Source organism: Mya arenaria, chromosome 12 (assembly GCF_026914265.1).
Source record: "Mya arenaria isolate MELC-2E11 chromosome 12, ASM2691426v1".
In the NCBI taxonomy this organism is placed as follows: Eukaryota; Metazoa; Mollusca; class Bivalvia; order Myida; family Myidae; genus Mya; species Mya arenaria.
In genome coordinates this window covers 67,390,099-67,415,571 of record NC_069133.1, presented here as the reverse complement: position 1 = coordinate 67,415,571, position 25,473 = coordinate 67,390,099, and the positions used below count along the sequence as shown (strand labels likewise).

The window sequence follows — 25,473 nt, the reverse complement described above, 5'->3', positions numbered from 1 at the left end:
GTGTTGGAGCGTGTCAGAGCGTATCAGAACGTGAACGACAATCGGGGATACCGTAGGAGAGCGTGACGCAACGTGGAGCAATAAATGGTAGAAAAGTGTATATCGTAACAGATCGTGGTAGATCGTAGCAGAGCGTGGAGCTATCGTGAGACGTCGCAGCGAAGCGGGATGAAAAAATGTGTCCACGCTGGTCCCGATCTGTTGCGATTGTACTCCACGTTCTGTTACGCTTCGTTACGTTCCGTTACGTTTTGTTACGAAGGCCACGCTATGTCACGATTAGAAAATGAATCGGGGCAATCGTGGTGAAATTTAAGTTTGATTTAAAATCTGTCCCGATGCCCAAGATGTCCCCGATTCAACCACGTTCCGTTACGCTCCCCCACGATCACCCCGATTCGACTCCACGCTCTGTTACGTTCGCCACGATGCTCTGGAATCGGGGACATCGTGGTAATCGTGGCCTAATATAAACCTAGCATTAGCGAATAGCACAAAATTATAAACGAAAAATGGAGACATAATGTGTTGATTACTTCAGAATGGCGCAACTTCAAAGAAACACTCTTCATCTAGTAGCTTTAATGTCTAAGCACACGCATAATTACTATAATAGGATGTTATAACATTGCAACTTTTAGCTCCAGAAAATGTGTTTGTGTACTTTTTCTCCATTCATTGATTTACTTGTTTACATGCGATGAACATTGTATAATGTTTTACGCAATAAACATATCGTATCGTATCGAAATGAGTCGGATATGCAAACATGGAATTTTTCAATTGTAATCATTTATGCTTAAATTTTTTTATGTCGGGGGTAAACATAAAAGGAAGAACAATAAACAACTTTGACATAACATAATTTAAAAGGTGCAATTCTAAGTTACTTCATACTCTAGCCGTCCTCAATCTTTTATGCAAAAAACATGAGCATTTGTACTGCATCGCATCTTTCTCTACACCTTTAACACGAATTGCATAAATAGTGTATACCTATAACAAATTGCATAAATTAAGACATAATGTTTATATATTTTATACCATTTTGTTACATATAAAAACAAATAAGATTGTCAAAATCGTGTTATAAACATCAGCAACACAATCCGTTGCCTGGGGCCATAAGTTATGAACCGTGAATTATGAGACCGGATGAGACCGGATTTTACGAGGAGAGACCGGGAAATAGTATCGCCCTTCATTTTGCAATTTTTACAACTGTTTGATATTTTCATTATGAGTGACGTCACAACCCACGTGCCACCGGCAACTCGCCATATCGCGAATAACTGCAATTGTTAATAAAAACATTGAAATATTCATAATTAGCATGCTGTAAGACTCGACATAATGCCGACTTATTTCCAACGACCCGAAAATGCCCTTAAGAGGGCTAATGGTTAGCTTGATTCATTATTTTCTTAAATATTTCTGTTTCACCATTTGCCAGCTGTCAAACATTTTTTTTGATGTGGGTCATCAATGATGATAACATTAAGAATGTTTACTATTGTTTCAATCCCATGTAAAATCGGCATTGATTGTTTTTTTTTATCCTGTTAGTTCTACAATGATTTTAATCTTAACTTAAAAAATTGCGAGGGGCTGAGTAGAATTTAAATATTCCAACTGACTAAGCTATCACATTTTGTGAGGGACAATAATCTTCTCATAGTCAAATAGTCATATCAAAGTTAGAGCACTTGATTGTTAAAACTTAATATTTTTCTGATCAGGTTATTCCTACATAATAAGGTTGTAATACTGTACATGAATAAAAATGAATACATTCGTTACCAAGTGCAGACAATTTTTTTTAAAAAAATCCCGCCTTGTCGTTGTATATCTCCCAGTCTCGTCCTTCTACATTTTCCAGGTTTAAGACCTTTCAGGAACATTAGTAGAGCCCCCTTCTTCATTGGTTTTGATTGCATATGCAGACAACGAAAACTTTTTTTCTTCTCAGGACATAGCAACAGGTAAACACTGAAAGTTTACCTGTCGCACCAATTTTTTACCTGTCGCAATGTTACAAACAGTATTCAGTTACATCAGCCTAAACCTTGATTTAGAACCTCTTATTTAAAAAAGTTTTGTAATTTCCCATTATAACAGGTTTAGATCTTGCTTAGATGTGTCCTACTATGATAAATTACAAAAAAGAAGATAAAGGTAAAAAAAAATCAATATTTCGGATCTTCGCATAATTTACCTCCTTGCCTCCCCAAAAAACTCATATCTGGTTTGTCTACCCATGGTGCAGCTAGATCTAACTTTTAATTCATCTTTAAATCAAAGATACAGTACGGTTATAATAATATAACCAATTGTACTACAAGTCAAACTCAGACACAACATTCACAGACAACGCGAAAACTTTTTCTTCTTCACAGGACATTGCGACAGGTAAACACCTTAAGTTTACCTGTCGCAACAAATTTTTACCTGTCGCAATGTTACAAACAGTATTCGGTTACATCAGCTTAAACCTTGATTTTAAGCCTCTTTTTTAAATAAGTTTTGTAAATCCCCATTATAACAGGTTTAGATCTTTTTGGTTAGACTTGTCTTACAGTTCTATAATAAATTACAAAAAAGCTAAATATCATGTAAAAAATCAATATTCGAATCTTATGTCATAATTTTTTTCTTCCCTTGCCTCCCAAAAAAACAACTCATATCTGGTTCGTCTACCCATGGAACAGCTAGATCTTACTCTTTTAATTCATCTTTAAAGATACAGCACGGTTATAAAATGTAACGAATTGTACTACAAGTCAAACTCAGGCACAACATTTATGCAAAAACGAAAGTAGATTTCTTGTTATTGGCAAAGTTAAACAGAGCGGAAAGAAAGTCAGCTCGGTATATTAATCATCATATCTAAATTAAAACGATTGCCGGGAACCACTTCGCCGAAAATAAATACATACAGAATTTTGTAATTTCCAAACATTTCCGTAAAATAAAAGTATTAGAGTACGAGCTGAAATTGGAACCTTACGCGTTTTATCGGCTTTTACGGAAACATGTCGAAACGGGGTTTACAAATAGTGATACACGGATTAACACGCTGAATAATCATGATATAATAGTTAAAAATAACTCTGAACATTTATTTAGAAACTGAAAGTAAATTTTCCGAAAATTAAACGGTGCTGACTGTAATTTTTCACCGGACATTGTGACCGACCAAAACAAAAGTTTCGCCGGTCAAAATGGAAATATACCGGACATGTCCGACTGTCCGACGGACATTCGCATAGTCTGCATTCATGCAAAAACGAAAGTAGAGTTCTTGTTATTGGCAATGTTAAACAGGGTAGAAAGAGTGTCAGCTCGGTATATTCATCATCATATTTAAATTAACACGATTGCCGGGAACCACTTTGCCGAAACAAATTACGTACAGAATATGTAATTTCCGAACATTTCCGTAAAATTCTGTCTATATCAATAAGTATTAGAGTACAAGCTGGAACAAATAGTGATACACACATCAACATGCTGGATAATCATGATATAATAGTTAAAAATAACTAAACATTTATTTAGAAACTGAAAGTAAATTTTCCAAGATTAAATGGTGCTGTCTGTAATTTTTCACCAGACACTGTGACCGACCAAAACAAAAGTTTCATCGGTCAAAATGGAAATATACCAGACATGTCCAACAGCCATTCGCATTGTCTGCATATGCAGGTCTTTTTCTACTATTACACCCATACATAAAGCAAAATGTATAGAGAGTATGTGGGTGAAAGCCAGCCGCCCAGTTAGCTCAGTTGCTTAGAGCGCAATGCTAGTGTTCCAGTGCAGGGGTCCCCCGGGTTCTAAAAAGTTATCGTCACTTTTTCGCTGGGGGTTAAATGGGCAGTGAAAGGCCTCCTTAAGGGTCCAGAGCAGCGCCTTTCTGGGGGTTCGGAGGGGGCAAAGCTCCCTGAAGCTCATGGGTTTTAGCATTTTAAGTGCCTTAAATTGCATTTAATTAGCACATTGTCGTGCAGAGTATGATATAATATTGTTGAACATGAAGCAAAAGATATAGGCAAATTGTTATTCTATCGACGAGTATAAAAATAAAAATATTGCCAAAAATGAGACATCAATACGTTAATTTCAGTCAAATGCCTGCATACAAAAGTCTCACAGAATTAAAGAATACAATTATGATATTATGAGATAAACTTAAAATAAATGGAAACTTAAAAGAAATATACGTTGTCAAACTAAGCCCATACTGTCTGAATAAAATATTGTCTACTCTTTACTCCAACCAACTTATTGGAAGCCTTATCAAATGGGATTTAGTTTTATTTATTTGTAAGCATACCCAATGACTTCTGTTAATCTCTTTAACACTTTTTAAACCCCTAAAATGATGCATTTATAGCAATTACAAATTGCGACAAAACCGAAAGCAAATCTATTTTTAGCGCGTAAACATCATTTTTAAATCTGCATTTCACGTGTCTCTCCGACAACCTAAAATTCTATGATTTGCATTTTTAGAACTAACACGTTAATTACGCAGCAACAAAGCTGTTGAGCTAAATCATAAAATTGTTTGCTATAAGAGACATACTAGCGAAAGGCATTGGTAATCAGTGAAAGCAATAAAATTGGATTTGTGGTCGCACCAGCAGATGCACAGTGACAGAATCGATTATCATGCAGACCGCATGGGCACTGCTTACGTCATTTTAAGAAAATATTTTCTAAAAAAATATCAGTCTCCATAAATTCCCCAAATTTGAAAAGATTTTGTCGCAATTGGCGACAATGGCAATCGCCAGCGGGAACCCTGCAGTGGAATTGGGTTCACTTTTGTATTGATTTTCAGAAATTCTGTTATCAAACAGCTTCTATTAATGTGCTTTAGTTACTACTTTACTCTAGACTTTTGCTGTCTGGCTAATGCTAATTTTGACCACTGGTGTTTTGTCATATTTTGAGTAAGCATTACAAACCACTCAAAAATATGTGAACTGGCCTACTGCATAATTTATATCTTCATGGATGAAAGTTTTCCGGACTGCTCCGGAAGTTCCGAATTTCTTTTCCTTCGTGTAAATCTGTTGAGATTTCAGAGGGGGGTAGGGGGTATAGGCCTACCTCAACCCTGACTTCGACTTTCAAATTGTTGAAATGAAAACGAAAGTAAATTCTAGTGATTCGATCTGTTTAGTGATTTATTTTTAGTAACGATTCGTCATTGCAAGGTGCTCGCTTAGGGGTTTTTACGAAGATAGCCCGGAGCGCTTGCGGCTACGGCCGTAAATAGACTAGCTGGGTTCGACCGTTTCCGCCAATAAGTTCTGAACGGGAAAACCAATCGGGAATGTTCGCGTTTCACAAGACATTGCAGGCGCTTTTTAAACGCCTAGGTAGCGGTGAACTACGATATAATACGACAGTTCTGATTGGCTCGCTGTACGCTGTAGTCCAATAAAATAGCTGGTCTTTAGGCGGTTAGGTGATTCTTTAAAAAAACAGCAACAATATTCTTGTGATAAAAGATCGTTGCAAAAAATATTGAAAATGACCCTGGAAAAGAATTAGAGGCGTGTAACTGTGAATGTGTTCCAGTCTTTTTTTCTGAATTAAATTGTTGAACAATGTGCTAGACCTTGTGAAATTAAATTAAAATAGTAATCTTCCTACTCTTAACCAATGATCAATGGTGATATCATGCATTTTTTGCATGTGCATAATATATTATGTTGATATCAATTACATGGACACAAGAATAAAAATGTTGCTAAATAAAATTTTGAAGGTTATGTTTCATTTTAAATCTACATCAAAGAGTATGTTTATGGTACATGTATATCCATGAACAAGAGCTGTTTACAGAAAATCATGCATTTTCTGCATGATAATAAGTCAGTTTCTTTGGCAATCATATAATCCTGGAAAAGCACTGTACAAGCACTCAAAACCACTAATTCCCAGGTGCTTCAGGGGGGGCTCCCAGCTAAATTTTCAGGATTCTCAAGATTTCCAACTTTCACCCATGTGTCTTAATTTTAATCCTTACTTCATGTATTTGCTTACTATTTGTACTATTTCTGCTGTTTACAACCATCAATCTGGTTATTATTATAATATACACTGACAGTGTTTTAATTTGCAGAGTTCATTGATGTTGGAAAGAAGCAGCGAGCTCTGGACGCTCTATACGATGTCATCAAGAGCAAGAAGCACCGGACTTGGCAGAAAATCCATGAACCTATCATGGAGAAATACCTTGAGCTGTGTGTGGAGCTGCGGAAATCACACATTGCTAAAGAGGGGCTCTACCAGTACAAGAATATCTGTCAGCAGGTTTGTTCTTACAGGGTCTATTCTTTAGTGATGATCAGAACATAGTGTACATGTAGTTTAGAATTTATTTAGTGAATGCTCTGGAAAAGTGTCAAGTCATTTTGTTTGACAGTATCAAAATATTTGTCAGGCCAAAAGTAACATGATGATTACTATTTATATCTTCTATTATTAAGACCCATGTTGCAGTCTGTGCCGAGTGTGGTCTTGTAACAATTATTATGGACCAAAATGTTTCAAGTTAAAAAATTCTTTCCTGCGATTTAAGATGCAGTGTGTGAACATCTTGAAGATAAAATGAATAATTATTAAAAGATGTTTTTGTGTTTGTCTATGTAGTCTTTCACTCGAGGCTTTCATTCTATATATATTTTTAGCTCACCTGTCACGTAGTGACAAGGTGAGCTTTTGTGATCACTCTTCGTCCGTCGTCCGTCCGTCCGTCCGTCCGTCCGTCCGTCCGTCCGTCCGTTCACAATTGCTTGTGAACACAACAGAGGTCACAATTTTGACCTAATCTTTATGAAACTTGGTCAGACTGACCATCTCTATAAAATGTAGGTCAAGTTCGATATTGGGTCATCCGCGGTCAACAACTAGGTCACTAGGTCAATTAGTACAAAAACCTTGTGAACACAATAGAGGTCACAATTTTAGCCTAATCTCAATGCAAGTTGGTCAGAATAATCATCTCTATAAAATCTAGGTCAAGTTCGATATTGGGTCATCCGCAGTCAATAACTAGGTAACTAGGTCAATTATTAGAAAAACCTTGTGAACACAACAGAGGTCACAATTTTGACCTAATCTTTATGAAACTTGGTCAGACTGATCATCTCTATGAAATCTAGGTCAAGTTCGATATTGGGTCATCTGGGGTCAAAAACTAGGTCAGTAGGTCAATTAGTAGAAATACCTTGTGAACACATTAGAGGTCACAATTTTAGCCTAATCTCAATGCAACTTGGTCAGAATGATCATCTCTATAAAATCTAGGTTAAGTTCGATATTGGGTCATCCGCGGTCAATAACTAGGTCACTAGGTCAATTAGTAGAAAAACCTTGTGAACACAATAGAGGTCACAATTTTAGCCTAATCTCAATGCAAATTGGTCAGAATGATCATCGCTGTAAAATGTAGGTCAAGTTTGATATTGGGTCATTCACGGTCAATAACTAGGTCACTAGGTCAATTAGTACAAAAACCTTGTGAACACAATAGAGGTCACAATTTTAGCCTAATCTCAATGCAACTTGGTCAGAATGATCATCTCTATAAAATCTAGGTCAAGTTCGATATTGGGTCATCCGCGGTCAATAACTAGGTCACTAGGTCAATTATTAGAAAAACCTTGTGAACAAAATAGAGGTCACAATTTTAGCCTTATCTTAATGAAACTTGGTCAGAATGATCATCTTAACATAAGCTAGGTCAAGTTCCATATTGGGTCAACCCAGGTCAAAAACTAGGTCACTAGGTCAATTATTAGAAAAACCTTGTGAACACAACAGAGGTCACAATTTTGACCTAATCTTTATGAAACTTGGTCAGACTGATCATCTCTATGAAATCTAGGTCAAGTTCGATATTGGGTCATCTGGGGTCAAAAACTAGGTCAGTAGGTCAATTAGTAGAAATACCTTGTGAACACATTAGAGGTCACAATTTTAGCCTAATCTCAATGCAACTTGGTCAGAATGATCATCTCTATAAAATCTAGGTTAAGTTCGATATTGGGTCATCCGCGGTCAATAACTAGGTCACTAGGTCAATTAGTAGAAAAACCTTGTGAACACAATAGAGGTCACAATTTTAGCCTAATCTCAATGCAAATTGGTCAGAATGATCATCGCTGTAAAATGTAGGTCAAGTTTGATATTGGGTCATTCACGGTCAATAACTAGGTCACTAGGTCAATTAGTACAAAAACCTTGTGAACACAATAGAGGTCACAATTTTAGCCAATCTCAATGCAACTTGGTCAGAATGATCATCTCTATAAAATCTAGGTCAAGTTCGATATTGGGTCATCCGCGGTCAATAACTAGGTCACTAGGTCAATTATTAGAAAAACCTTGTGAACAAAATAGAGGTCACAATTTTAGCCTTATCTTAATGAAACTTGGTCAGAATGATCATCTTAACATAAGCTAGGTCAAGTTCCATATTGGGTCAACCCAGGTCAAAAACTAGGTCACTAGGTCAATTAGTAGAAAAACCTTGTGAACACAATAGAGGTCACAATTTTAGGCTTAACTCAATTCAACTTGGTCAGAATGATCATCTCTAGAAAAATATAGGTCAAGTTCGATATTGGGTCATTCGCGGTCATGTGGGGTAAAAAACTAGGTCAGTGGGACAAATAAAAGAGTGGCCTCTAGGGGCCATACCTTTCATTGGATCTTTATGATAATAGGTCAGAATGTTCACTTTATTTAGCAAAGCTACAGGTGAGCGATACAGGGCCATCATGGCCCTCTTGTAGAATAAAGTGATATGTGTACCAAACAGACACCATATAAATAAATTAAACCAAACGAAAGAACAATTATAATAAAAATTCTCTTCTAGGTGAATATCAAGTCTCTTGAGGATGTTGTAAGAAGGTACATCCATCTGGCAGAGTCAAAGACTGAAGAAGCTAGGCTGGAGTCTCACCAGGTGGTCATAGATGTGGATGACCTTGAAATGCCTGACACTCCAGAGAGGTGCAACATTCATATTCAGTCGACATAACATTTAATACTTTACCGGACAATTATCCAGACCAATATAATAGTTATCATGATGTTTTGTCATTAAGTAGCTATTATGAGCCATTCAGTGTCCCAGTATGACTCCACAAACTGTTCAATGCTGCACTGACCAAATGTTTCATAGACAGATCTACCTAAATGATTAAACATCAAATCCTATTATTTGTAAGTCTCAAGTCTATGAAAGAAAGCACTTGGCATATTCCTTGGTAATGCAGACTTGATTGAGCATTTTAAACCTTTTTTCTGTATGAATGTGTGTAATTGTGATATTTTAGCCTGTTGCTGAAGGCTGTGAGCGGTGAAGACACGCAGGACCGGACAGACCGGGCCATTCTCACGCCGTGGGTCAAGTTCTTGTGGGAGTCATACAGGCAGTGCCTCGATCTCCTCCGTAATAACTCTAAGGTCGAGAAACTCTACCAGGACATTGCCCAACAAGGTACCCATTGGCATAAATAATCGTTTGAGTTATTGCATTAAATCACATCATGGAAATCCTTGTGGTAAACAGGACCATAACTTCATAAAGATGATTTGGTTTCTGTCTGGCCTGGTTGGTGGATAACTAAGTACATATCCAAACAAATCCTAGTTTATGTATTATTTCAGCTTTCAAGTTCTGTCTGAAGTATGCAAGAAAAACAGAGTTCAGAAAGCTTTGTGACAATGTAAGTATGTCATGTCTGGATTAGATACATGGTTACATAAAGCAGATAAAAGGAATTAATTAAACACTTCTGTAGGTAATCATTTACTTTTGTTCTTATTTTGATATTTTAAGTGCACTATCTAGCAAACTCTGAACTTATGTTGGCACACTTTTCAAGTCAGCTTTGGCTTATGTTCAATCTGTGTCTGAGCGTAAGGTTTCCAGCATATTGAAGTCAAACAAAAGACAAAGTTTTATAGCATTACAACTGAAGCTGACTATGTTCATGTATGTTTGAAGCTGCGTACCCACCTGGGTCATGTGCACAAGCACCAGCACCAGCAGACTGCCATCAACTTGAACAACCCCGATTCCCAGGCCATGCACCTTGAGACGCGCCTCGCTCAGCTTGACTCCGCTATACAGATGGAGCTCTGGCAGGTATTAACAAAGGGCTTGTACTTGTTTGTTTTGAATCCTAGTCCAAACAATGTTACAAGTTAGTGTTATAATTTTCTTCAGTGAATGAAGATGTTTTGCTGTAAGCTGCCCTGTTTTGAATGCATGGATGTAAAGGATGGATACTTAAAACTTATAATCATTAATGTAATACAAGGCTGAAGTTTAACAGAGTATTTGCATCTAAATTAAAGCTATTATCTCTATGATAACAAAACTATTTCAACCCTGTTTTGGCTTGTTTGTGGATTGTCAGTTAACTTGCCAAACTATACAATGTGAATGTCCGTCGGACAGTTGGACATGTCCATATATTTCCATTTTGACCGACGAAACTTCTTCTGGAAAACTATCAAATAGAAACTGAAAGTAAATTTATAGAAAATTTAACAGTGCTGACTGTAATTTTTCATCGGAAATTTTCAGTGTGTATACCATGAGATAAATTGTATCATAAATGCTATGTCAGAAGGCAATATTTTGCTTCGAATGAAGACTAAACAAAGATAACCACTATTTCTTCACCATTTTTAATGAAACAAAGCGCAGTTTATGCTGCTTAAAGAACCCCGCCTTCGCTTTATTATTGAAGTTGGATAAGGTATTTGGTTTCATCAAACACTTCGACACAACTGTTTTCAAAATAATGTTTTGACAGTGCTCTGTCGGGCGGTCTTATTGTGAAATGGTTTTTGGAAGTGTTTTAAGAAACTAAGCTCTCAATCAAACTCTGGTAAATGACTTATAAATCCGAAATATTGATGATTGTATCCTGATGTTTAGATTCCTATTTTTGATTTATAACAGTTGGACACATCTACCAAGAAAATCTATATGCTATAGCAGGAAATTACAAAACTTATTGAGATAATAAGAGGCTTAAAATTAAGCTAAATTAAGCTAAAGACGGATGTAACTGAATACTGTATGAAACATTGCGATAGGTAAAAATTAGTTGCAACAGCCAAACTTTTAGTGTTTACCTGTCGCAATGTCCTATGAAGAAAATTCTTGTCTGCCAAACAAGGGCATTTTTTAAAAATATTACTAACGACCAGATACATCAGTACACTACATATGTGAAATGTACATTGAACAGGAGGCCTTTAAGGCAGTTGAGGACATTCATGGCCTTATCTCCCTGTCAAAGAAGAGCCCGCGCCCGTCACTGATGGCAAACTACTACAGTAAGCTGGGTCTGGTCTTCTGGAAGTCTGGTAACACCCTGTTTCATGCGGCTACACTCACCAAACTCTTCCATCTCTCCAAGGATCAGCGCAAGAACCTCTCACAGGAGGAACTACAAAAGTAGGTTACCTTCTATTGTATGATCATAAAAAATACTTCACCCATAGATTTTGTTAGGGTTATTTGTGCTTTTGTTGTCTATATGTCACAAATTTGAGGCAATGTCTTTCAAAATAAGATGTCAACATTGTGTGAATATTTCTCCTCCTTTCTGCCATTATGAGGACATTCCATTGAAACATATTTTGCTCACCTCTCCTGGCAAAGTAAGCAAACATGTATATTATCAAAATGGTATTTGCTCGCCATAGGAAAACTATTTTTTTATAATGACTAATAATAACTTGAATAACGGTTAGTGCTTTGTCATCAAAAACCTATCATATATGCATTTTATTTTCTACTTTATAAATTGTTCTTGTTATTTCTACCAGAATGGCATCCCGTGTCCTGTGTGCGACACTGGCTATCCCGATCCCAGCTGCCCGAAGTGCCATTGACACCCTGCTTGAGATGGGGGAGGAAACAGCCGAGAAACAGAGACGTCTGGCCGCTCTTCTGATGCTTACCAGCCCACCCAAACGACAGGGACTGGTCAATGACTTGGTATGTACAGTGTGTGAGTGGTTTTAGGGGTTTTGAATGCTCTTAAGCTCTGATTTCGATGAAAAACAAGAACTCAAGTAATCAGGCATTTGTCCATGACATGGTTTGATGTATGTTATGGGAGTGTGTGTGTCAACTGCTAGACTTGAATGTTTTATGTTCATCCTTGCATGTATTACATTACAAATACCATACAGGCATTGTTCTGTTCTCAATCCCTATGCACAACATTCCTTTGCATCTTTTGAAGGTAGGTTTTAAGTTTGACACAAGGCTCCAAGTCAGAACACCCTTCGTAGAAGCTCGCAAAACAGTCCTTAGACAGAAGATTTATGTACATTCATGGCTATTGAGTATTTTACTGAAATGTTGATGCTCATCTTCACTGTAGGCTAAGCACAACCTGATGCAGTATGTGTACCCGGAACTGAAATGCCTGTACAACATCCTAGAGATGGACTTCCACCCCCTTAAGCTGTATGAGAAGGTTAAGCCCTGCATGGACTACATCACCTCCAACGAGGACCTGTGTCAATATGTGCCTGCCCTAGAAGACATAATCGTCACTCGGGTACTTAAACAGGTACGTACGTGAACATCTAATATGCACAGAATTTACAGGTTGTTGTATTATAACTGCCATCAGTGAAATTTTGTGTCACACGTGTCAGATTGCACATTGTGTTGATAATGACATAGAAAGTTTCCTTTGTCAGTAAATCAATAAAAACAATTTATTTTCAAATTTTTGTTTTGGTTCATCAAAAAACAAACTTAATGAAAATATACAGTGATTTTTTTTGGAATTATTTTTGCCCCCTGTGCCTTGCAAATTGGGAAAAAAACTTTGACTTTGGGAAAAGTACAAAATCAGGCCAAAATAGCTAATATAATAGTTAATATATGTGTTCTAACTTTTTATGCATACATTATGCCACATGAAAGAGTAAAAAAAAGTGTTTTTTATTCATAAATGTTATCTCCAATAATCAAATTGGGAAAAAAATATAAAGTTTGGGAAAAATGGACATTGGGAAAGAAGCTTTTAGAAGGCAGTAAATTGCACCAAAAAAAATCACTGACATGTGAGCAACTTTGAAACAGATCTTCCTTCTGAAGCATTATAAAGAGTGGTTACAATTTCATGATATATTCAAAAACCAGGTTGCCCAGGTGTACCAGACCATTCAGATGTCGAGGTTCGCTGCCCTAGTTCCCTTTGCTACCAGCTTCCGTCTCGAGAGACTAATTGTGAACGCAGCCAGGCAGCTAGAGCTGCAGGTATTGTTATATTACAGGATTTTTCACTTTCTTCGGAGGAATAACTTGGTAAAAAATCCCAATTGAAAACCGTTATTTGACAATATTATTAGATATTTGTGTCAACTCAAAATAGTTTCTAAACAACATGGAATCATTATTTGTTCTGATTTTATACATGTGTTTGTTTCTAATAGTTTTGCATTTAAAAAAGGCCACGATTCGTCCCAAATTTGTGTAAAAAACATTTATCAGAGAAAGCCACTGTTGTAATACATACTTGGGGACACCTAAATTGTGATGTTTACGTGTGTTTATTCAGAACACATTTTGATGCCCCCGAAGGTGGGCATATTAAAATCGCACCGTCCGTCCGTCCGGCTCTGTAACTTTCCCTTGTAAGGACAAATTTTAAAATAACTTGCCACATGTGTTCCACATACCAAGACGACGTGTCGCGTGCAAGACCCGTGTCCCTACCTCAAAGGTCAAGGTCACACTTAGTGTTTATTCACAATGGAGTGCTGCATATAAGGACAGAGAGTATAGGTTGTCGTGTCCGGGCTGTAACTTTCTCTTATATGGACAGATTTTAAAATACTTTGCCACATGTGTTCCACATACCAAGACGGCGTGTCGCGTGCAAGACCCGTGTCCCTACCTCAAAGGTCAAGGTCACACTTAGTGTTCATTCACAATGGAGTGCTGCATATAAGGACATAGAGTATAGGTTGTCTTGTCTGGGCTGTTACTTTCCCTTGTATGGACAGATTTTAAAATTACTTGCTACATGTGTTCCACATACCAAGACGACGTGTCATGTGCAAGACCCATGTCCCTACCTCTAAGGTGAAAGATACACTAAGTATTTATTCACAAGGGAATTCTGAATATAAGGACATAACAGTGTAGGTTGTCAAGTATGGGTGGTATTTTTTTATGTTCAGAGGCAATTTAAAATAACTTGCCATATGTATTTGACACGTAAAGGCAAGATCAACTTTTCATGTACTGACCTTGTTCATAGGTCAATGTCACATTCCGGGGCATTCGTCACATACTGTGACAGCTCTTGTTGAAAGTTGATTTCTTAACAGGAAATGTGCATGTGTCTTGATTTCTGTTTTGATGTGTGGAAATAATTCTGAGTAACGGCCATACAATTCTTGATGTCAATAAAAGCTAGGAGGATAATTTGGAGACGTTATATAAGTACTCCTGTCCAAATAATGCTGTTATTACGCATGGTACTATTTTCCCCAGGTTCGCATTGACCATCGGAACCACTCACTCAGTTTTGGCACTGACCTGGGCGTGTCTCAGAAGGAGGAGGTTCCTGAGGGCCCGTACATCCAGCGCATGCCAAGTGAGGTGATCAGAATGCAGCTGACGCACCTCGCCATGGCTCTCAAGTACGCAGTGAAGACTATACAGCCTAGAGACCAGAATGTGAGTATTTGTGAGGTTATATGGCTGTTAGTTAAGGGAATGATTGTTTAAAGTGACTAGTGCTCATGAATATTAACACTCTACTGTTGGGGAATATTTTTGAATGTCTGAAACATTATAAAGGGATATACCCGGCAGGCAAACATCAAACATTAATTGAATAAAAAGGCACACTAGTTGAGATTAACATATCAATAGGCTTAAAAATTAAATTCAAACTTTAGTGTGCTTTAATGAATATAAATTGCAGTACCTGTTGGTATAAAGCATTTTTAGAATTTTACGTATTTGGATACATTTTTCCTTCAATTATACACAGATGTTTACACAGAAATTAAAAGTTGATTTACTGACTGTCCTATCTATTTGCAGCAACTCCTGGCTCAGCTCCAGGTTCAGAAGGAGGAGCTCAAGTCTCAGATTATGAATAACTACAAACTCACGTCCAAGAAGGAGCACTTGAGAATTCTGCAGAGACGTATCACCATTGAACAGCGCAAGGAACAGCTGGAACACATGAATGATCAGAGGGTAAGACTCTCATGGGGATTCATCATTTCTTTGCAATACTTGATTTTACATCAATAATATGTGATGCAAAATGAAGTAGAATTGCAGGCTTCAAAATTTTCAAAATCCACTTTGAAATGCTTGAAATTTGAAAAGAAAAAAGATTTGTGTTTAAGCAGAAAAAATTCCAATCATATAGTTTGTTCAATGAATGTGTTTGCCAGTAGGGTGTAACAGGCAATGCTAGAAGGAAAGCCTGTTTAACATGTGAACTGGTATCAACAATATTCTCTGATTCTGTGTGGTAGGAGAGAGAGGAGCATGAGCAGCAGGAGTCGGTGAAGCGTAAGGCATTCGAGGCAGAGAAGGTGCGGCTGGAGTCTGAGGCCAAGGAAAGGGAGAGGCAGCGCCAACTTGAGGAACAGAGGAGTATACAAAAGAAGCACGCTTTAGAGAGGATTGAACAACTCAAAAAGTCCGAGCTTGGTGCGAGGGTCGTACAGAATATTGATGAAGAGGTATGTGTTGTTGGGTGTTAATTGGCTGGAGTAAGTTAAACTGTTTTGTTTATTTGAGATAATTTGAAGATTTTAAATACTTAAATAACTTTAGTAGGCTTATGATTTAAATAGGCTTTCTTAATTAAGTGCTTGAAATCCTACGAATTTACCTCAGTAATCAATGCAGTAGCCTAAATGGTTTGAGACAAGTTCGAAATTTGTAAGCATATAGAAATATTGAAAGATGTCCACAGTTTAAACTGATACTGAAATAAAAAACAGATCTTGTTAGACTTTGTATATATGTATAAAAATGCTAACTCATACATTCCTCATTCTAGGACTTGGCTAAGATGGATGTGGACGATATCATGGCTAAGCAAGTGGAACAGCTGGAGCGGGAAAAGAAAGAACTACAGGAGAGGCTTAGAAACCAGGAGAAAAAGGTTCGCATTGTGTTTGTCTTGCAGTATTAAAAATCCTTAACTTAAATCTGATCACTAGCCCAAAAACGTAAATGAGTTTTGGTAAAATATATACAGGCATGTTTATCATAGAATACAAGCAAAAAAGGCTGTTTTACTAGGTTTTTAATTTTTGGCTCTGCAAATTTGTTATCTCTTGAATAAGAACTGGGATTTTTTGTTTTTGAGTGTTAAATTTCAGAAACTTTGTATTAAGAATCACTATTTTATTTAAAAATGACTGCAAATAATTCAAGTTGAAATTGTGTAATTCTATAATCATCAGGTTGACCATCTTGCCCGAGCCAAGCGTTCGAAGGAAATCCCTCTACTTGAGAAACAGTTTGACGATGAGGGGATCCGTTCTCGAGAATTTTGGGAACAACAGGAGGAAGACAGGGTATGATGTCACTCATAATGGGACATAAAGGACTGGCTATAAAATAATCAAGTGATAGGTGTACTTTAATGTGGATATTGATGAAGGTTTATCAGCTTCAAAAAAGTATTTCCTGTAAATCAAATGAAGTACCAAAATGCTGGTATTTAACCTGGTTTCATAACAATATGAAAAATTAAAACTTAATGATTGTTTCATCAAGTTCTATTTTTATTGCTTGGCTATTTCCTTCTCTAGTTTAAACTGTAAAAAGAAACCATCTTCATTCTTGCACTAGAAGAATGTAAATATCTAGGATATGTGCTGAATTTTGGATTAATATCAATGATTCATGATTTATTATTTACAGAGTGGTCACAGAAAGCTATTGATTTTGCTTTAAGTGAAACAGCTAGGGAACCAATGTTGATAGAAGCAGTTATAATGTCCAAATTTAATGAGAAATAATCTCTCTCAAAGATATAAGATGAAATATTGGGGGGGGGGGGGGTTGTAGCCAGATTGATTCGGTGTTGACAGTGTTTCTTTGCCGACAAATTGTTTCTTTGCTTAGATTATTACTTTGTTGTCTGATGGGTTTGTTGTTTGACAGATTGTCTCTTCGCCGACAAATTGTTTCTTTGCTTAGATTATTACTTTGTTGTCAGATGGGTTTTGTTGTTTGACAGATTGTTTCTTTGCTGACAGATTGTTTCCTTGTTTGTCAGATAGTTTCTTTGTTGGCATTTTTTTTCTTGTTGACAGATTATTTCTTTTTTAACAGATTATTTCCTTGTTAACAGATTGTTTGTTTGTTTGTTGACATATTGTGTCTTTGCTGACAGATTGTTTCTTTGTTGACAGATAAAGAAACTGGAGGAGGAGCATGAGCTCCAGATCTCGACACGTGACCGTATGACGAGGATGAAGAAAGATGCCATGGATTTCCTGTCTCAACTGAAAGACCGCAGGAAGAAACAATACAAGGTAGGAATATGATATCAGTAGAAGAGGTCCATTTTGAACAATTAAATTCTAAGTGAAAACCATACAATGGTTATAGTATAAGATTGCATTAATTTCACCAAGTGAGCTCCAAAAGTTACATCACAAGAGGCCACGAGTGAAGTATTTATTTTTGGTGTTGAAGAAATGAAGTCTTGCAATCTTATGTACACTGAAACAAACACTTTTCCTTTTTATGGTAATATATATATTAAACGAAATTTTAATTGCTGATTTCATAAAAGCATTTAAAATTTTATTCCAAATGTAAGGTCATTTTGTTAATAACAAAGTTGTGTTCAAGATGTAAAATTTCAAAAGGATGAAAAATATCAAATTGATATTTTCACTGTTTGCAATAGTGAAAATAGAATATTAGTACATATAAACCTTATTGGAATGACTACAGTTGACATACTCCTGATCGCTAACAGTGTAACTCGCCCTTTCTTCATTTCTATCTTCTTTCCTATTGTATTTGTGATGATTCCTCCTTTCTTGAAGTAGAGCTATAAATCATATCTCTGAGTTTGTGCTACATTTTTAGGAGAAGCAGTCGGCGTTTGACAAGAAGCTGGTTGAGGAGCGTCGTGCCCGCCTGGCAGCTAGGAAGGAACAGCGCAAGGAGGAAAGGAGGAAGAAATGGTACAAGGAGAAGGAAGAAGCTGAACAGAAGGCACGGGATGAGGCGTTGATACGAGGTGGGTGATACAGGGGTGAGGGAGGAGGTGTTAAAAGAAGCTGGATGGTACAAGGGATTAATTAGTCAGTTCATTGGAAACAATTGATTGGTACAGAGGATGAGGCATAGAAACAAGATTGATGGTGTAGGTTATGTGTCACTGAAACATATAAGATGGAACAGGGGAAAAGGTATTGAAATGATTTGGATGGTACGGGGGATGAGGCATCAAATCAGGTGAGGTGGTACATAGCAAAAGGCATTGAAAAGATCTGGCTGGTACGGGGGATGAGGCATTGAAGTGAGTTGACCGGTAAAGGGTGTACAGGTGCACAAGTTGTAGGATAGACATGTTATAATAAAGAGTTGTATGTAGTGCTAGTCAGAGTGCCATCTACTATTTAAGAGAGAGAAGGAAAAAAAGTAACAAAAGGGAATATTTGGCTCTTCAGTGAGGAGAAAGTGAATGTGTGTTATCACATGAAACAGAGTACTTGTGTTATCTCATGTAACAGAGTACTGGAAAACATTTGAGACACACTTGACATTTGTCTGACGTCTATAGTTTAAGCAGGACTTTTTCCTCTTATGTAGGGGATTTTTAGGAAACATATAAATACTCAAAGTATTTGTTATGTTTGATATAAATGTATAACAGGATGAGACTTCAACATTTATTTTTTTTAATTGACATACAATTTTGACATGCTCAATTAGACATTATTTAGATACCGAGTTATAACTAAACAAATGGTGGTGTAATCTTCCTTGCTGAAACTTCCAAGTCAGTGTCAATATCTGAATCACATTCAGTCTTCATCATTCACCACTGATGTGTCTTTTTGCATATTTGCTGCTTCACTTATGTGCTCTATCTCAACTTGAATGTAGTAAGATAACTCGGCACTCTCACCTGTTGCATTTTAATTCATTTTCATTACATTGATCAGATATCTATAAAAGTGCCGTAGTTTTAAATGAATTAGGCAAGACTCGTTTAAGATGCAAAGTAGGTTGAACTGCCGTTTTCAGGAAATGCCAGGAAGATGCATTTTAGTTTGATCTTTGTGTGCATGTACACTTCACAGATGTGGTATATAAATATCCATATACGAGATATTTTTATTTTGGCTATCAGTTTGACACTGACAAAATATTGGACAATTATGTTTTTGGTTCTTTGAAGATATGATTGACAGTTTAAAAATCTGCTGGCAATATCTGACAATTCAACACGTTTTTGTGCACACTTTGTTATAATTGGATATGTGCCAAGAAAAGGGGGTTCAATGAGTCCTATACTGATTTTGAAAAATAAGTTTTTCCATATAGATATTCATGGTACATAGATTGCAAAACAAGCCATTATAGTTGTTATTTAACAGAACGTGAGGAGAAGGAGCGTGCGGAGGTTGAAAAGCGTGAACAGGAGGAGCGAGAGTATGAGGAAAAGATGGCACGTCTCCAGGAGATAGAAGAGAAGAAAAGACAGCGTGAACGTGAGATTGAGGAACGCAGGGCAGAGGAGATAAAGAGGGAGGTTGATACCAAGAGGTAAGGCCCAAATATGTTACAATAGCATGACATGTATCCATGGACCTAGCCATTATTTGCTTTCCATGCTTGAGTTGTTAACACTAGGTCAATACTTTTATGGAAGATTTATTGAACTCAGCACAGGCTGTGTGTTTGGTTTTCCTGGATGTTTAAGGAATGTTTTAATTTTGAATTAAGAAATACTTATATTTTTAGATATCTTAGTTCTGATTTTTTTAAGTACAACAGTAAAACTGATATCTCTAGGATGCCAGGGTCCAGGCTTAAACCTCGAAGGAACCGATGTTGCAAATGACCCAATTTCCCTGGCTGTTGTGAAGTGTCTCTCAGTGAATTTTAAGTTTGAGGTCATCAACCCGAATGATCGACACCGATAATGTATTCTGTTGGAGAAATCGCTCATATGTTTAAAGGCTGTTCGTTTTTAGCTCTACTATTCGATGAATAAGGAGGGCTATACTACTCGCCCCTACGTCGGCGTCTGGTTAAAGTTTTAGGGCAAGTTGGGATTTTCACTTATAAGTCCAATACCCTTCATTCAATCGACTTAATACTTCACATAGTTGTTCAGGGCCATCACATAATAAGGTTAGATAACTCCTTATTATCCTTTATACAAATTATGGCCCCTGATTGACTATGGAACTTCGGTTAAAGTTTTAGGGCAGGTTGGTTTATTTATTAATAACTTCTATAACCTTTGTTCAATTGCCTTAATACTTCACACAGTTGTTCAGGACCATCACACAATGAGGTTACATAACTCTATATTGTCCTTAATACAAGTTATGGCACCTGATTGACTTAGGTTAAAGTTTTAGGGCAGGTTAAAGTTTTAGGGCAAGTTGGAATTTTCACTTTTTAAGTCCAATACCCTTCATTCAATTGACTTAATACTTCACACAGTTGTTCAGGGTTATCACATAATGAGGTTAGATAACTCCATATTATCTTTCATACAAATTATGGCCCCTGATTGACTATGGAACTTAGGTTGAAGTTTTAGGGCAGGTTGGGATATTTATTGATTACTTCTATACCCTTCATTCAATTGACTTAATACTTCACACAATTGTTCAGGACCATCACACAATGAGGTTACATAACTCCATATTATCCTTTATACAAGTTATGGCCCCTGATTGACTTAGGTTAAAGTTTTAGGGCAAGTTGAGATTTTAATAAAATAACTTCTATACCCTTCATTCAATGCACTTAATACTTCGCAGAATTATTGACGACCATCTTACAACAAGGAACTTAACTCCATTTTAACCCTTAATACAAATATGGCCCTCGTATGATTTATTTTTATTTTTATTTTAATTTCTTTTGAAAGGCACATTTTTATATTCTTAACCACATTTTCATAAAGGGAAAAGAAGTTATTTGAATGACTTGCGTCATTGTTCAGGCGGGATGGTGGGAGGGCAGCATCAAAGTCACCTTATGTATCGAATAATTTTAGCTAGGATTGACATAAAGAAACCAAACTTGGTATATACGAAGAGTTTATAGAGACCTTTTATGGGAATGCCTTTGAGGCCCCTATGATCAAGGTCAAGGTTACTATTAGTTGAAAAAGGTCTGGTATTGAATAACTTAAGTAAGGGTCTACATATTGTGACCAAACTTGGTATATAGTAAGAGTTTATAGAGATCTTTCCTAAAATTGTGTTTTGGGCCCCGATAGTTATGGTCTAGGTCAAGGTCACTGTTGCTAAAAATAGAAATATGGTTAGTACTGAATGACTCAAGTAAGGGTTGACATAGTGTGACCAAACTTGGTATATAGGACAAGTTTATGCAGAGCTTTCATGGATTGCCTTTTGGCCCCCTAGGGTCAAGGTAACTGTTACTAAAAATAAATTACTGTTTCAGTTATGGTTGACATACTGTGATTAAACTTGATATGGAGGAAGAGTTTATGGAGGACTTCCATGGGATTGTGTTTGGGGCCCTTAGGATCAAGGTCACTGTTCCAAAAAATAGAATAAAGCAGTTGAAACTGAATCTCTTCTGCCAATAATTAAAAACCTGGTTTTGTCACATTGCGATTCTTGTTTACTTTTTAATTTGATTGTTTTATTGCTTTTGACAGGCACATATTACATCATTATTGTATTCACTTCAAAGTCAAAGTGGCGTAGTTGAGCACGCTGTCTTACGACAGCTCTTGTCTAAATGTAAAAATGTAAAAAAAAAACTAATCAGTGAATAGATATCAAAGCTTCTTTTTTTGATACAACACATTTTTTAAACAAGTAACATTGAAATTTGACTGCATTTTATAATCATAATTATCTTTTAAAATGCCCTTATAAACAAATAGCGGTTATCTGTAAACAGTGATAAACGTTTCACACCTTATCAAATTTCCTTTGAACAGTCATTGCAATTTTTACAACTTTTGAAAAAACTTTTACACATAGCAATTCTGTTTATTTTGTAACACGCTTTCGGGAAAAAGTGTGAAATAATGACCTCGAGTGATTCATAAGGTTTTGTGCATGATTTATGTATTTGAGACAGGCTATTGTGCTCGACTCCTTAACTTATTTAGGTTTAAATGCATCATTGGTATACTTGATATGGAAATAGAAGGAAAAATGTTAGGGACTAAGCTTCAGCCTCGAGGGACCGCTAGTTCTAGAACGACCGCTGGTTCGAATGACCGCAGTTTTACTGTATTGCTGTTAATCTCATTGTTGTCTAAGTTCATTTTCATCTATAATAACAAGTTTGTAACTTTCTATTCCATTAATTTCTCCAGCCGGAGTGATAGAGGCACGCCAGGCCGCGATCGAGGTCCGGGAGAGGAGCAGCCCAACCAGCGCTGGAAGCCCACTGGTCAGACTAGCTGGCGGGAGAGGGAGCAGCAGAAACATGATAGCTGGAAGAAAGATACAGCCAGGTAGGATAGTCAGTCTAGATGCATGAATATAAGCAAGCACATGGCTGATCAAATATGTCTTTGAGAAATCTGCAGTTCACTCTTTTATTAATAAACATTTGAATCGAATGATTTTTGTGCAGGGCAAGTTATTACACATGTAGAATTATGTTTTAGCCCGTTAAATTCTGATGACAGGGATGAAATACCAGATGTGCGTGGTCCACCAGAGAGGCGCGTAGAACCTCCTAGTGACCGATTTGCCAGGCCAGGACCTGACCGGGATGATAGAGACAGTATGCGTGGTGATGATCGTCGTGATGATGGGGGTTGGAGAAGAGGTCCGCCAAGTGACGACCGTGCTCCACCTACCCGTGATTCCTGGAGGGACAAGGAGGCGGCAGCTTCCAGGGATCGAAGGTTTGACAACAGAGACATACGATTGGATAAGGATGAGATGAGCAGAATGGAACGTGAGCGCAGTGAGAGGGACCAGTCCGGGCCGCCCAGGGACGCAGGAAGGAGATGGGGTGCAGACAAGGATGGGGATAGGTGGCGCCGGGATGATGGGCCCCCCAGGAGAGATGATGGACCTCCTATGAGAAGAGATGATGGGCCACCCATGAGGAGAGATGATGGACCTATGCGGAGAGATGATGGGCCCCCTTCAAGGAGAGATGACGGACCACCTATGAGGCGGGATGCTGGTCGTGGGGACAGTTGGAGGGAGAGTGGAGGCGGAGTTGGAGGAGGTAAGATTGTCCCATTATTATATGTATAGCATTGCAGCAAGATAACATTTATCTATTTATTTAAAAGTACCATAGGTAACTTGCAGTACCTTACAATTCATTGTGGATAACATTCACAAGTAAAAAGCTGTACTAATAATTGCTTGTACCTAAAGGAAGCAGCTGGCGTGACCGGGAGAGGGACAGGGGCGGTGATCGTGGAGGTGATCGTGGTGGCGATCGTGGTGGGGACCGAGGTGGTGGAGGTGGAGCCTGGCGCCGTGGGGAAGACCGGGCACCACGTGATGATGACCGGGGAGCGCGAGATGACCGTAGACCGCCTCCGCCACGGGACGACAGAGATGCATGGAGGAAAGGTATAGCCAATCTTCATGCTGCATGCATGAGGTGTTGTTATATTTGAATAAATTCTAAAAATAGAGAATAAATGAGTATGGTTGGTGATTTTAAATTTACTTAAATTTCATGCTATTCAATTGTAAATAATGGAAGTATAACAATTGTGAAAACTTTTTTAACCCACGTGTATGTGGTTTGACAGAAGCCACTTCTGTTTCAGATGGCCCACCCAGAGATAAACCCAGGGACAGACCTCCTCCCTCGCAAGGTAACACATGCCATTTTCACTAGTTTATCGAAATCCATCTGTCTTGCAAATTTTTGAAAGTTTTTCATTACGCAATACAGATGATAGAGATATTCTTAACATGGGAGTATGAATCAGGTCCTATCATTTATTGATAATTCAAGCAGCAACGCTAGTTGAATTGCATTTCTACGTCAACTGCAAGAAGTGTAGGAGCATTAGGGAGCCTTCCATTGTGGTGCGCCGGTAGTAGAATTGCCTTTATGTAATGATATAATATTTATAAAAGATATGTAATACATCTGGATATAATAAGAAATGAAACAGTTAAACTACTGTAAAATTATGTTATATTAGCTAATGTTGGACTTAGAATAAGTATTAAAATCAGGTTTTCAATTGTTGTATTTATGGTTATGTGCAATTATTTTACCTCCAATTTCCTTCTTCTTCAGATGAGGAATGGACAACTGTGAGGCGCTAAGGGGGAGTCCCACCTTTCAGTGGAAAATATCCAGCTGTTAAATAAGGATTATGTTGTCACTTGGACTAGTGTTGCATTTGTATCCAATTATAGTGTTTTGTTTTTTTCACATTTATTAATAATTATGTTTATATAATGTTTTCCATCTGACAGGTGAATTCAAACCCAATCATGAATCAAAAATGTGTGTTTCAATATTCAACGCCACAGAGATGGGAGTTGATGTTGTGCTGGCCATTTGGCCGTTTGTCTGGATGTATGTCGTTCAATTTGTCAGTTAATATCCCAAACTCAATTTTTATGAACTTTCACAGGAATCATTAATAGCATGCCTTTTGGGCGCCTTTTCGTCCGCATGTTCTGCTCGGCTTAAATTTTCAGAAATCTTCCTCTTCAATTCCTTACCTTCAGTGCACCTAATGATCAGTTCTTCCACACCGGAATCTTATTCATCTGTCTTCTTTTGACTGCATTTAATGGTGTTTATTCTATATAAAAACTTCGAAATGCCTTCATTGTGAAATAATAATCACAGGAATAAAAATGTGTACAGGAATATTCAGTTTTTTTCCTTTTTATAAGCTCACCAGAAATCGCAAGGTTGAGCTATTGTGTCGCTCACTGTCCGTCCTCAACAATTTCCTTGAAACATCGCTCTAACCGCTGGGTCAATTTCAACCAAACTTCACATGACCCAAACTTCCAGATTCCTTCAAACAAGTGTTTCAATGCTGAATTCTGGCTGCCATGAAAGCCTAAAGCAAAAACTTAAATATCCTCAGAAACTGCTGATGAGCCTTTACCAAAGCTCTTTAAGCCATGTTGGTTTCTAAAACAACTGCTGTCGGGGTAAGGTGCAGTTTTCGACATGTCAAATAACTAAGCTCTAGCTACGGCAGT

General features: G+C 37.4%; 1 protein-coding gene across 3 annotated transcripts; it reads left to right on the top strand.

The window, feature by feature from the left end:
- The first annotated feature begins 1,254 nt into the window (after positions 1–1,254).
- Positions 1,255–25,129, top strand: LOC128211567 (eukaryotic translation initiation factor 3 subunit A-like). 3 transcript variants are annotated; one of them, XM_052916518.1, is made up of 23 exons: positions 1,255–1,402; positions 6,140–6,330; positions 8,903–9,039; positions 9,366–9,529; positions 9,700–9,758; positions 10,040–10,180; positions 11,298–11,506; positions 11,881–12,052; positions 12,444–12,635; positions 13,217–13,333; positions 14,576–14,761; positions 15,134–15,292; positions 15,580–15,789; positions 16,113–16,217; positions 16,522–16,635; positions 17,479–17,601; positions 18,167–18,320; positions 19,687–19,855; positions 22,632–22,772; positions 22,950–23,503; positions 23,659–23,859; positions 24,045–24,110; positions 24,545–25,129. In XM_052916518.1, the coding sequence occupies exons 1-23, from the start codon at positions 1,354–1,356 to the stop codon at positions 24,571–24,573; spliced, it is 3,642 nt and encodes a 1,213-aa protein (XP_052772478.1). In that variant the 5' UTR covers positions 1,255–1,353; the 3' UTR covers positions 24,574–25,129. The 3 variants fall into 3 exon arrangements, with proteins under 3 accessions (XP_052772478.1, XP_052772477.1, XP_052772476.1); XM_052916517.1 differs by having other exon boundaries at positions 22,929–23,503; positions 24,063–24,110; XM_052916516.1 differs by having other exon boundaries at positions 22,929–23,503.
- Positions 25,130–25,473: the final 344 nt, after the last annotated feature.

Coding starts and splice junctions, on each gene's coding strand:
- LOC128211567 (XM_052916516.1), top strand. CDS start 1,354: ATGCCGACTTATTTCCAACGACCCGAAAATGCCCTTAAGAGGGCTAAT. Junction 12,636..13,216: donor TCACTCGGGTACTTAAACAG/GTACGTACGTGA, acceptor TTCAAAAACCAG/GTTGCCCAGGTGTACCAGAC. Junction 19,856..22,631: donor AGGGAGGTTGATACCAAGAG/GTAAGGCCCAAA, acceptor TAATTTCTCCAG/CCGGAGTGATAGAGGCACGC.